The 12,520-nt window shown below is 43.5% G+C and overlaps 1 protein-coding gene across 1 annotated transcript; it reads left to right on the forward strand.

The window, feature by feature from the left end:
- Positions 1–302: 302 nt before the first annotated feature.
- Positions 303–9,025, forward strand: RBBP7 (RB binding protein 7, chromatin remodeling factor). The gene is made up of 12 exons (XM_074814731.1): positions 303–522; positions 867–1,011; positions 2,952–3,094; positions 3,547–3,720; positions 4,029–4,144; positions 4,768–4,928; positions 5,368–5,494; positions 5,583–5,660; positions 6,245–6,321; positions 6,771–6,828; positions 7,607–7,717; positions 8,502–9,025. Exons 1-12 carry the CDS (start codon positions 507–509, stop codon positions 8,568–8,570), a joined length of 1,275 nt encoding a protein of 424 aa, XP_074670832.1. The 5' UTR covers positions 303–506; the 3' UTR covers positions 8,571–9,025.
- The last annotated feature ends 3,495 nt before the right edge of the window (positions 9,026–12,520 follow it).

Below are 12,520 nucleotides of genomic sequence, written 5' to 3' on the forward strand. Positions count from 1 at the left end.
AGCCCGGGCACCGCCGTGGCAGGGGGGACCCTACGACAGCGGCACCCGCCGCGCCTCGCGCTCCCCGCCCGCCAGCGCTTCCGGACGGGCTCCCGCGCGCTCCCGGCAGTCATGGCAGCCCCGCCCCGCCCCGCCCCACCCCGCGTGGGCTCAGCGCGCGCCAGCGCCTGATTGGAGCGCCCCCGTGGCGCCGCCTCGCGCCCGCTGCCTCACGCGCGCGCCCTCGCGGCCCTCCCGCCCACCTCATTGGCTGCCGCTGCGGGCGGTGGTGCTGCGGACCGCGCATGCGCCGTGCTGCGAGGCGCGGGTTGGAAGTCGGCAAGCCCGCGCGCGGCGGGGCGGCGGCGCCGTTGGGGCCCTCAGCGGCGAGGCCCTCGGCGGCGGCCCACGCTCCCGCCCTCCCTCCTCCCTCCTCCCTCCCGTCCTGCTCCTCTCTCCCCCTTCGTCGCCGTTAGCCGCTGCTGCCCGCGCTGCGTGTCGCCTGCGCGCGCACGCGCACACCCAAAATGGCGAGCAAGGAAGGTAGGAAACCCACTGCTCCCTCTCCCCAGCTGGGCGGTGGCGGGAGGACGCGTGTGCTCGAGGGGCGCGGGGGGCGGGGCGGGGCGGGGCTGAGGCGCTCCGGAATTCCTCTCCAAGGAGCTTCCGATGGGATGGTAGCAGGGTTGGGGCGGTTGCAGTTGTGCCCCCGCCGGCCGCCCTGAGGGCGCTTCAGGACCCCCTCTCCTACCTCGCCTTCTCCCTGGTATAGCCCCAACCTCTGGCGGTGCACCACCCCACCCCCCCACCCCCCCCCAGCCCCGCCCCGCCTCGCCTCAGCGGCGGCAGGTGCCGAGCCCCTGGTTCATCTCTTCCCATTCCGGCAGTGTTGGAGGACACAGTGGAGGAGCGCGTCATCAGCGAGGAGTACAAGATCTGGAAGAAAAACACCCCCTTCTTGTACGACCTGGTTATGACACATGCTCTGGAGTGGCCCAGCCTCACCGTGCAGTGGTTGCCTGATGTGACCAGGTGAGAGAAGGGAAGAGAGGCCTGGAAGGTACCAGGGAGGCGCAGGGCTCAGCTGCTGATTTGCTTAGTTTGCAGAGCAGGAGCTGAGACTCTGTGCAATTGCTTGTTTCACTCCTCTTTCTGTCTCTCTTAACCGTGTCTGCTAAGGAACATGAGAGTAAAAACCATGCAAGATGAGAGTAATTTGGGTTAGACTCCTTTTTGTGAGCTTGTGACACTTTATTTTGCTTACAATCTTAAAAACCCTTTGGGTATGCAGAAGGTTTGGGGGGAAAAAGTTACAACTTGATACTTTACAGAATTCTTGCTTAGCGTAGCAGAAGATGTCGTGAAGTGTGAGGAGAGAAATCTTCGTCAATTTATTGATATATGAGACCTAACACCAAAATCTATGTACTAAATTAGCTTATTCTTCAAGACTGTTTTTTCCTCATGTGTACTACAGATTACTGTTCTGTAGAAGCTGTAGTATCTGTCTACGATTTCTTTTGTTTTAAGTTAGGACTTATTTAAGAGGATATTGTTCTGGTGCTTCACATCCTGGTTCTGTCCCTGGCTCATTGTTGACTTCACATACTTTAATTTTCCCATTCTTCCACCTCCCCCTGAAAATTGTGGGCTCACTGGTTGATTTCTTAAAGAACTTTGAAGATGAGGATAGATTCTGTTCATGTGCCAGCTACTACAGAACTTAAATTGTAACGGTAACCACTCAGGGCTCCATTGAAGTAGTGGGCAAGGACTGGGTCCCTCTTGTTGTAAACTGGTTACAGCTAGGTTTTAAAATAGCTTATGTGTAAAGCTCATGCAATAATCAGAGGATGGTCTCTTTCCTCTTCAAAATTCCACCTTCCATATGTGATGTTATACTTGGTGGTTAGATGATCATTTAATTTTGTATACCAGAATGTTTGGGGAGGATGTTGAGAGATGCGAGCTAACTAGTAGTGGCATGGAGAAAATGACGTGGGGATGTGAGGGTGTGGAGCCCTTATGAGGAACACTTCTGCTTGCCTCGTATTTTGCAGATTGACTTAATATTCAGTTTAAAACCTGGTATTTCCAATTATCCAGTGTCAAAATATGTAAGCCATATAAGGCAAGGACTGTCTCTTTGTATGGCACCTGGCATGATGGGACACCTGTTCCTGATGCAAGTAAGTGTGTGTGCATTGTGTGTTTTCTTGTTTTGTTTCATATTTTAATTTTCCCTTCAAAATGTATGATGTTGCCTTGGAAGTGGTGTGGCAATACCTACAGTGGTTTATGATTGCCCCAGTGATTCCTGTTTGCTTGGATTCAGACAGCATAATTTGTTTTCAGGAATGCAGAATTTGCTTGGTTTTGACTGTTCAGATTTTTCCTTTCAGAACTAAATGGCACTGTCCATCCAGCCTTTCACTTATTACTAAATGTTGCATTTAACTGCCAGAAGAGAAATTTGATTCTAGTTAGCTAGGATTTGCTCAGTGTTTAAAAATGAACTTCTGTAATAAAATAAAAACTGGTAAAAGCTTCCAAGAGAAGTAACTAAAATAAGTTGCCATTTGTCCTCAGTATTAGTGTTTTATAGAAAGTAGTATTGATTGTTTTCTAAATCAATACTGTGCCACTGCTAGGGGAATTAAAGACAGAAGTAGGTATTAGCGTCACCTTTAGCTACTATGCAAACTGTAATCGTCCTTTTTAGCTGTAGTGGCAAAGTTTACTGACTTGCGTTGTCACTCTAGCCTTGCTGGTTGTATCTTTGGCTTGCTTATGTCCAAGTCTAGTTCACTGCATTGCACAAGACTCTTGTGAAAAAGGAAAGGATCTCTTACACGAGTCTCTCTTTTCTAGCTCCCTGAAGAAGTTTGGATCTTGAATGTTATTGATGCTAGCTATCAAACTTATGGAACTGAGCGCTTAATTTTATTCCATGCATTTGTTATTCTGAACAGGCCAGAAGGAAAGGATTATGCTCTACACTGGCTGGTTTTGGGAACGCACACGTCCGATGAACAGAACCACCTGGTTGTTGCAAGAGTCCAGATTCCCAATGATGATCAGTTTGATGCTTCTCAATATGACAGTGAGAAAGGAGGTGGGCAGTGCATGCATTCTTAAGATTATGCTTTAGCAGTAGCATTAATAAGTGTCCTATCTAATGGTATTCTAACTTGGTTAAATACTAAAGCTGACATGTACTTATCAGTTCACGCTAATTCTAGATCATTAATAGTGACTAAAAAGAGGAAACTTATTTCAGAATAATTTGGGTAACACTATGATACATAATCCCTACTAGTATTTCTGCCAGCTCTGTCAGTTGTGGTGAAAACTGATATCCACCTACCTCAAATACAAACTCTTTCAGAGCTTTAGTTTCTATCAGAGGACTCAAAATATCTAGTGTTAATACTGTTGTGCCACATGGTGCTAGTCTTTCATAAGATGCTTACCACTGCTTCATGGAGTGGAGGACATGCATGAAATGCTGTTTAACCTGTTTAAAATAGTTGATGTGACAAACTGACCTTTTTCTGACAAACGTAGAGTTTGGTGGCTTTGGATCTGTGACTGGCAAAATTGAAACAGAGATTAAAATTAACCATGAAGGTGAAGTAAACCGTGCTCGTTACATGCCCCAGAATCCCTGCATCATTGCTACAAAAACACCATCTGCTGATGTGTTGGTATTTGACTACACGAAACATCCTTCAAAACCAGGTGAGTCAGATTCCTTGAAGTTAAGTAAAATGCTTCTTGTCGTTGAAAGTAAACTTACATTTTACTGCAATTGGGAGGAGAGGTGATGGACTCTGGAGTCCAAAGAGGAAGACTCATATCTTCGATGACTTTACTGCCTGGTTAGGCTCAATATCGTAAGCGAATCTCCATAGAAGCAGCATTCTCCTATGAGGCCGATGTGTGAAATGCCATTATTGCAATGGAAACAAAGTTCTTGGGTGATAATGATGCACTTGTGGATTGATGTGCAAGATGAAGCTCAATGGAAGGAATTTACTCTCTTTCAGACCCAAGTGGAGAGTGTAATCCTGACCTTAGATTAAGAGGGCACCAGAAGGAAGGCTATGGCTTATCATGGAACTCAAATTTGAGTGGACATCTTCTCAGTGCGTCGGATGATCATGTAAAAAACACATCTTTTCCCCTATTTTAAAAAAACCCCAAACAACCAACCAAATCACCCCTGCTAATTTATGCTGTAATAGGTAATTAGAGAAAAACTGGGTTTGTGTAGCTTTTTGTGGGGAAGTTCTCACATATTGTATTTCTAAAGGCTGTCAGTTTGACTTTAGGCTGTAATCAACAACCAATTCTTTGTAGCATTCTCAGTGAAGTAAAAACAGAATGTTCTTATCATTTTCTGCTGGAAGAAACTGTTGTGTAACAAGCCTTTAAACTGGCTGGGGTCTGAGACCATAAATTAGTAAGACCCTTGAAGATCAGTTGGACTAACAGCTAGCAAATTTCTGCGTGGGCTTTAAAAGTGAAACACAAACTACTGACTAGGGATGCTTTTTGTAAATTGCTTTTGTGACCTTATAAATAATCCTTGGGCCTTGAATTTGAAGAAAACTGATTAATAACTTAACTCATCTGATTTCTAATGGCTTATTAAGTGTTCCGTTTCAAATCAACCTGTTTCAGGAGCAGGATTGTTATCTCTGTTTATATGTAGAATATGGTTGGGGTTTTTTTTAAGATAACGCTGAAGTTCACATAACAATAGAATATGACTCTTATTTACAGACTGTGTGTTTATGGGATGTAAGTGCTGGACCGAAAGAAGGCAAAATTATTGATGCAAAAGCAATCTTTACTGGACACTCTGCAGTAGTAGAAGATGTGGCATGGCATCTGCTCCATGAATCTCTGTTTGGATCTGTGGCTGATGATCAGAAGCTTATGATGTAAGTCAGGGCTAAGCAGTTTCTGGATAGTGCCTGCTGTGTGCTGTCAGTGGACCAGTTCAGAGCACTTAGATTAAAGAAACCTGAATTATGAAATGGTCTAATGTAGCTCTTTAGTGCAATCAACAGTAGTAATGCTGCAGAATCACTGAAATCTGCATGTCATTTAGTGTGTTCACATGATTTGAAAATAAGATATAATTAATATGTATATCAGCTTCTGGGTGTGAACTGCTCATGTACGACAGACACAAAGACCTGGAAACTTTTTGAATAAAAACTGTAGCTTCAGATTTAAGTTCAGAGACTACTAATAATGTAGTCTCTTAAACTAACGTGTAGTGTAGTGAAAAAGAACCTCCTGTGGAAATTTATGTGTGCTCACTCTTGCTCTCTCCTCACTGCCCCTCACTCTCCCACAAACCCTTCATTGCAACAGTTGGGACACAAGATCTAACACTACGTCCAAGCCAAGTCATTCCGTAGATGCTCATACAGCCGAGGTCAACTGTCTGTCCTTCAACCCATACAGTGAGTTCATTCTAGCAACTGGTTCTGCTGACAAGGTATTTACTTGTGCATACTTTATAAGTAATTTTAGATTACAGTTCTATAGCCATTATAGTAAAAATGGTTTCTTGTTACTTCTCCCAGACAGTGGCTCTTTGGGATCTTCGAAATTTAAAATTGAAACTCCATTCTTTTGAGTCTCATAAAGATGAAATTTTTCAGGTGGGTAAACTTTTCTCACAACCTGTAACAAAATCTGTAAGAGTACTGACTAGGACAAGAACATGTAAGTTTTCTTATGGTGGCCGACCACAATAAATAAAAGTCTGTTAAACATTAAATAGTGAATTTTGGTTCAATAAATATGGGCAGTACCACATAGTTTCTTTCTACCTTTTCCCACTCGACTCTGAAGCAAGTAGTCTACAACTTACTGCTGAGAACATACTGGGAGCTTACAGCTACCTTCAGTACAGGTGTAGAAGGTTTCTCTAAAATGTCCTTCTGTGGAGAGGACTTGGGTTCAAATCTAATATTGTGTAGGTGCGATTAACAGTGAATTTCAGACAATTAAATTTCAGGATAGGGTAAATCTCTAACAGTGAAGTGATGTTGACTGTTCAATCTCAGACATCTTAAGACTTTAAAGCACTTGATTTGAGCTATAGGACATCATTTTAGCTGGAAGAAACTGATGTATTGAGTCTTGTTGTTGAAGATTAGAGGCCAGGTGCTGGTGGGGGTTATTCAGGATATGCTTTAGAAATCAGTAACTGTGCTCCAGTCAAGTTGTTGTCTTTCAATAGGTTCACTGGTCTCCTCATAACGAAACAATTCTTGCCTCAAGTGGTACTGATCGTCGGCTTAATGTATGGGATCTGAGGTGAAGAGCATTTTCTTTCTTTTAGTGTATATGAACTGGTAAAAAAAAAAAAAAAAAAGGCTGCAGACCTACTTTATTTGGTAGACTGGATTTTTGCTGGTCTCTAGACTTCCTTGCTTGCATAACTTGGACCTGGTTTCTCAGGTATACAGTAGAAGCAGCACAGTATGTGTGTAACATTCTAATGTTACTTCTCTGTGAGGATTTCTTGCTGATAGAATTGGGTTGTCTTCAGTAATAAGGGATTTCTGCCTCCATGTGCTTCACAAGTTAGATTCTATTTCAGTAATGATAACACCAAACGGTTGATGTTCTGTACCTTATAGTTATTTGAGAGAGGGAAAAACCAACAGCAAAAGCAAATACTGGAAACAAAGGCTAGGAACTGTTAAGCTGATACAGGGTGCAATTTTCATTATTAATAAAAAGTATAAACTACTTTCTTACAGTAAAATTGGAGAAGAGCAGTCTGCAGAGGACGCAGAAGACGGGCCTCCTGAGCTGCTGGTATGTTTGTTTGGTTTCAGTCTGCTGACATGCTGTATGGCAGTATGATGCCTTACGAGTGCTACTAAAACTGCAGCAGTTGATAAATCTTTTCAGCTCCCTGGTTTTCAATCCATTGCTGTAACCCGCAGTAGCTTCCTCTGTTCGATTCTGAAGGTAGTGATTTTTTTTTTTTCAAAGCTGTCCTGGACATGATTCACACATCTTTATTGTTGAACATATTTACAGTTCGGCCACGTGCTTGTCGGTACTCTTATAACTGAACATGTGTAGAGCCAAGGCCTCCCTCAAGTTGTTTGTCTTGCATTGGACCAGTTAGGTCCCATGTGGCTGCGAACCTTACTGATGTAGAAAGTACAAAGGCTTATGTTTTGTTTTGCTTAGGAAACAAACAATTAAAAAGGCTTATAGCTTGGCTTCCCCATTTCCTGTGTAACTGCATAAGTGCTTATATAATTAGGTGAGGTAATGGATGTAAAATATGGCTGGATTTCACAGCCCAGCCTTGCGTGAAGTAGCACCATTTTGAGGATGTCAATCAGTTGTTGCTGTAATAATATGAACTGTCTTCTTGAATGCTGTCTCAGCAGTTGCAGCTGTGTCCGTAAGCAATGAATGGAATGTGCTGTTTCATACACACCTTCTTGACACCTGCATCGTGAACCTTTCTTCTTTGTGTAGTTGTCAGCATGATGAATTTACCTTCTGAATGTTGGGTTTTAACAGATTTCTCTCTAGAGGTGAAATGGCTTACTGAAGCTTCTGGGTTTTTTAACAGTTTATTCATGGAGGACACACTGCTAAAATCTCAGACTTCAGTTGGAATCCTAATGAGCCTTGGGTAATCTGTTCTGTATCGGAGGACAACATAATGCAGATATGGCAAATGGTGAGTGTCAAGGCTCTTGAGTCGCTCTGAAGCTTGTTGCATAAATGAAACTGAAATGGCTTGTTCTTAGGGCAGCTTGTGCCTTCAGTGGCTGAAGCAGTCTGTCCCCTCTACTTCTGACACTGATCGGAGAGTAAGACTTTCAAAAGAAAACAAAGACTAAAACAACCTGAATAAAGACAACTGCTAGCTAATTCCTGACTCCAAGTCTTAGATACTAGTTAATATTGAGAATAAATGTGGCAGTTGAGAACTTATATCCAAATGCTAGCCAAGACTTACTTTTCCCCCCAGCCCCCACATACTGATCATGAAGCACGGTGCCTTCTAACTCTCCAGTTAGTTCATATTATTTAACATCACAGGAATTGGATCAGTTGTCTTATAAATATGGAATAAAATCACTTAGGAATAACTTAAGTTAAAAAAGCGTAACAGACTTAAATGTGCAACACAAGTAAGGCTTTCAGTTTTTAATACCTATTCTTTAACTTCTTTTGTGGTTAAGTCCAAATAACAAAATGTTCAGGGTAAGGAATTAAATGGCTAAGGCTTGTTCTGCTGAAATGAGACAACCCGAGAAGACAAGTGTTGAAGTCAAGCCACTGTCTGCACGTTCCTAAATTTGGCTGTTCTTTAAGAAAAGGCAGGGAGAGGAGCCCTTTAAGGAGGGGATGATGTCTGTGCTTTCTTGGTATTACCATGTTTTTTCTATATAAAGTGTAGAAGATCATTTAAAAACGATTGTGTCTGCTATTTTTAATGTGATATTTTGTGTCTTTAGGCAGAAAACATTTACAATGATGAAGAACCAGATATAGCAGCAGCGGAACTGGAGGGTCAAGGAACATAAGTTTTCTTCCTTAAGGAAATAGTGGGTGTGACATAGTAATATAATTTGACTACTGTATGCATTTAAAAAAAAAGCCCCTAAAAAACCCTGAAAAACACCCAAAAAACAAGCTCTGGGCAGAAGCATTACATAAAAACGAGAATATCCTTAATCAGGCATGAAAAGCTTGTATAGTCAAGTTGTCATGGGCCACCCTTGGTTGTTTGGGCACTTTGAGCTGTTGTATACTGTACAGCAATTAGCTTTTAGGGAAAATAAGAATGACTTACTACCTATGTCTATATTTTTAAACAATGTGGGTTCTTGTAAATAAAACAGTCAAATCCTCACTCCTCCCACATGGAAAGTGCACACACACACACACACACAGAAGTTTTATTAATATGTAAAAAGAGCTTTTCACTTTTACACACACTTTTGGATTGGCTTTGCATAAATAAAATTTATTAAATAAAGTGCTTGGTGTGTTTAATGTCTGTTGACATAAGCTGAATGTCTTCTTTCCTGAATATAATTTAATTTCTGCAAGGTAAGAAAGATTTGTAGTTCTTGGTTTGTAATTTACCCCACAATTAAAGGTCTGCAGAGATGAGAGTTGACTTGGTGCGAAAAACTTGGGTCCCTCCCAAACAGAGCGGGTATAGGAAGAGGTTTGAGGAATGCAGGAGGATCACCAGTCAGAGTCCTGTAAAGTTCCATATAAATCTTGAGCAGACTCGGGTAACTCTTGAGTTGGTTTTTGGTTTTGGGTGGGTTTGGGGTTTTTTTGTGGTGGTGGTGGAAGCTCTAGCCTTCACTCTTTCCTTGTCTTAGGTGCCAAGATGGCAGTGCAGGCTCAGTGAATTGGTATTGCCAGCACTGTTGTGTTAGAGCCCTCCCATAGCTTCTTTTGATTTTAAAATGGTGTGAGGCAATTGGGCAGGTATCTAAAATACATTAATATCTGAACAAGTACAAGACAAACACAGTTTGCTTCCAAACTTCAGGCTGACTGAAAAGCTGGAGAATTTAGACCACGTAGAAGTAAAATATCTGTATTTATCATGGTTCTACAGACAAGTTAGGGATCACCTTGGGAGCTGTCAGTCAGATAAATTAAGTCGGTGTCCAGCTTGAGTTTAAATTAAGGTGCTTAGTTACTTAAGACAGGCCTTAATTAAATGAACTGTTGGCTGTCCTGATATTCCTGCTCAAGCTGAAAAAAACAGAAGACTTGGGTGGCTGATAGTGAAAATGCGATTTTTGATGTTAAAAATGTTACTTCCCTTGATGCATGTCTTGCTCGTGCCTTGACTTGAGTTTAACAAGCCAGTGGGCTGCTGGGCTCCAGCTGCACAGCTCATGGCACCTGTTCTGGGTCTGGTGGGGTCGGAGCTCATGTCCATCTGAGAGGCAGGTGTGGTGCTGTGTTTCGGATTCCTGGCTAGAAGGGTGTTGATGAACACCCCTCTACTGGCTATGGCTGGGCAGTGCTTACAGGCCACGTGGGCTGGGGGTGGGCACGAGCTGGAGGGGAAACACAGCCTGGACAGCAGACTCCAGTTGCCCAACGGGGGATATTCCTGGCCGTGTCCTGCTCTGCAATAAAAAATGAGGTAGGGGAAGAAGAAGGGGCCTTTCATGGTGGCCTTTGTTTGGAGGCTAACAGGGCATCTGCCTGCTTCTGGGAGGTGGTGAGAGATTTCACTTCTGGTTTTGTTTTTTTTCCCCTCTTCCCTCTCTCACCCACCTATTAAACTGTCTTTCATCTTTACATGTGAAATTTTCTTCTCTTGTTCTCTCTGCCCTGCTGGGGGGACGGTGAGCAAGCAGCTGTGTGGGTGCTTTGCTGCTGGCCAGGGCCAATCCACTGCTCTGCCATTCACAGGTGGAAAGCTGCTGTTTGGGGTTAAATGTTTCTGTCTTTAAGGAGTGAGAATTGAATGGAGAAGAGTTTTGATTTAGCTCCTTTTATGTTCTGTGTGGGAACACGGTAGGCTGCATGCTCCTTAGGTCTAGTAGATGGGTGTAATGTTACATCCCATTCTTAAAAGTGTTGGTACTTGGGAGTGGGGTGGGAATGAACAAGAGATGGTTTTGAGACGGAAGCTAATTAATTTTCCCGAGACAATCGGGTACTAGTACCAGATACCAGTAGTGTAGTACTGATTAACGTCCAGTCAAAGTTAGCCCTTGGCAGGGCAGAGCCACGTGGCAGTTGTTAGCTGGAACTTGACTATAGACATCTGTGGTTCAGCGTTTTGTTCCTCAGAAAGGAGCTCACCTGTATGTCCCTGAGAGGACCAGCTTCCTTCCAACACGTGCCCTCTGGTCGTCATCTGCAGCAGATTGTCCCTGTGCTGGTGCTGTGAGGGAATGGCAGTGAAGCTGTAGAGCAAAGGCATTGCTGACTTTCCTGTTGGGCTAATGGTCCTTCAGCTAAAAGAGTCAACATCTGTTGACAAAGTCTTGGTACGTGTAAGCAGGCTGGCAGTTTTTTCTTCCTTGCCTCACAGGAAGGGCTCCACGATGGTATCTGAGGGGAACTCTGGCTGCTAATTTAATTTGCAAGTGACAGCAAATGAAAAGGATTAAACATACTGAACTTGGAGATTAGTTTTTGGTCAGGTCCTACTTCCTTTCGACATCCATCTTGACATACGCAGCTGTTTTGCTGATTAAGGATACCAATGAAACTTGGACACCAGAGTGAAAAAAGTAGGTGTATTTTACTAGTGATAACTAAATAACGTAACAGAGTAATACAGAAACATGCAGTAAAAAAAGACGGAATAATGCACTTAAAGCAAACAAATAGGAAAATACAGGGTAATGCATCAAATCGTTACTACCTGAGAGAGAGAATAGTGATTAAGAAAGATACATCACCACTTGCATACGTTACCATCATCCAGATCCGCAGTCGCTGGGGAGCCCCGGTTACAGCGAGGATTGGGAGAGCCTTTCCCGGCAAGTGGGAAATCCTACGCGGTGCGTCCACCCATAGGTGAGGCTTCCAAAGTTGCTGTGAGCGGGTCCAGCCTTATATACCCAAAAATCAGCAAGCCAGAATAGCTGGCACCTTTGTTTTGAGTGGAAAATATCTGGTTTCATTCTTCTGTTGGATTCCACCCAAAGCCTGGCCAGGACTCGGGTGGGGGGGAAACCAAGGAAGTTTCTAACAAGGCCAAATACTTGGGTTCTCAGCCTTGAACAAGGCTGCGAAAGGAAAGTTGGATACATTTTCTCGGTCTTTCATCGTCACTACTGATTATGTTCTGTCTAAGCTGCATCTTTCACTAGTGAGGTTACATATTTTGTTAAAGATTACATGCTAGGTTAGCAGCTTTGGCTCTGGGCCTGTTGTTCAGGCTTCGGTATTTCAACGTTTTAGCACTTTTTACATCAGCATAAATGGGTTGTTATAGCTTAGTACAATACCTACTACCACCATGGTTATCAGTTATAAAATATACAGGATTCATCTATAGGTCAACTCTGGCTTGGGCCTGTTGTCCAAGCCTTAGCACTTCAGCTCTTGAAAAGTAGGAAATGAAGACCAGTGGCCTGACTGTCACCAGAAAAACACCCCGGAGCTTGGTGGCTTTTCCAGGCTCAGATACGGCTGTGGGCTATTACACGCCTCCTCCCGCTGCTGGTGCTCTTCAGGGCTTACTTCAAGGAGATCTACCAGCTGCTTTGCACCAGCGTGTACGGTGCACTTGATCCCTGTAATCAGTGATTTCAGCTTTGTGTGTCAGTTATGGTTGGGGTTGTTAATACTTAAGTCTTCTTACTGCCTCACTAACTAATTGGGAGTGGGAAGGAGGGGTGACTACTAATTGTAGCTCTCTTCTCAATTCTCTTATGCTACTTGGCTTTAATTCCCTCTCTGCTATTACCAGGACCCCCCCTGTTTTAGGCACTGGGTCATCTGCACAGACATGTGTCCACCCACACCTTTTCCCAGT

This window comes from Strix aluco, chromosome 2 (genome assembly GCF_031877795.1).
Source record: "Strix aluco isolate bStrAlu1 chromosome 2, bStrAlu1.hap1, whole genome shotgun sequence".
NCBI classification, from domain to species: Eukaryota; Metazoa; Chordata; class Aves; order Strigiformes; family Strigidae; genus Strix; species Strix aluco.

Excerpts from the sequence above, each read along its gene's own strand:
- RBBP7 (XM_074814731.1), top strand. Across the intron at positions 4,929-5,367 it reads GATGATCAGAAGCTTATGAT|TTGGGACACAAGATCTAACA; the intron begins GTAAGTCAGGGC and ends TCATTGCAACAG. Across the intron at positions 5,495-5,582 it reads CAACTGGTTCTGCTGACAAG|ACAGTGGCTCTTTGGGATCT; the intron begins GTATTTACTTGT and ends TACTTCTCCCAG.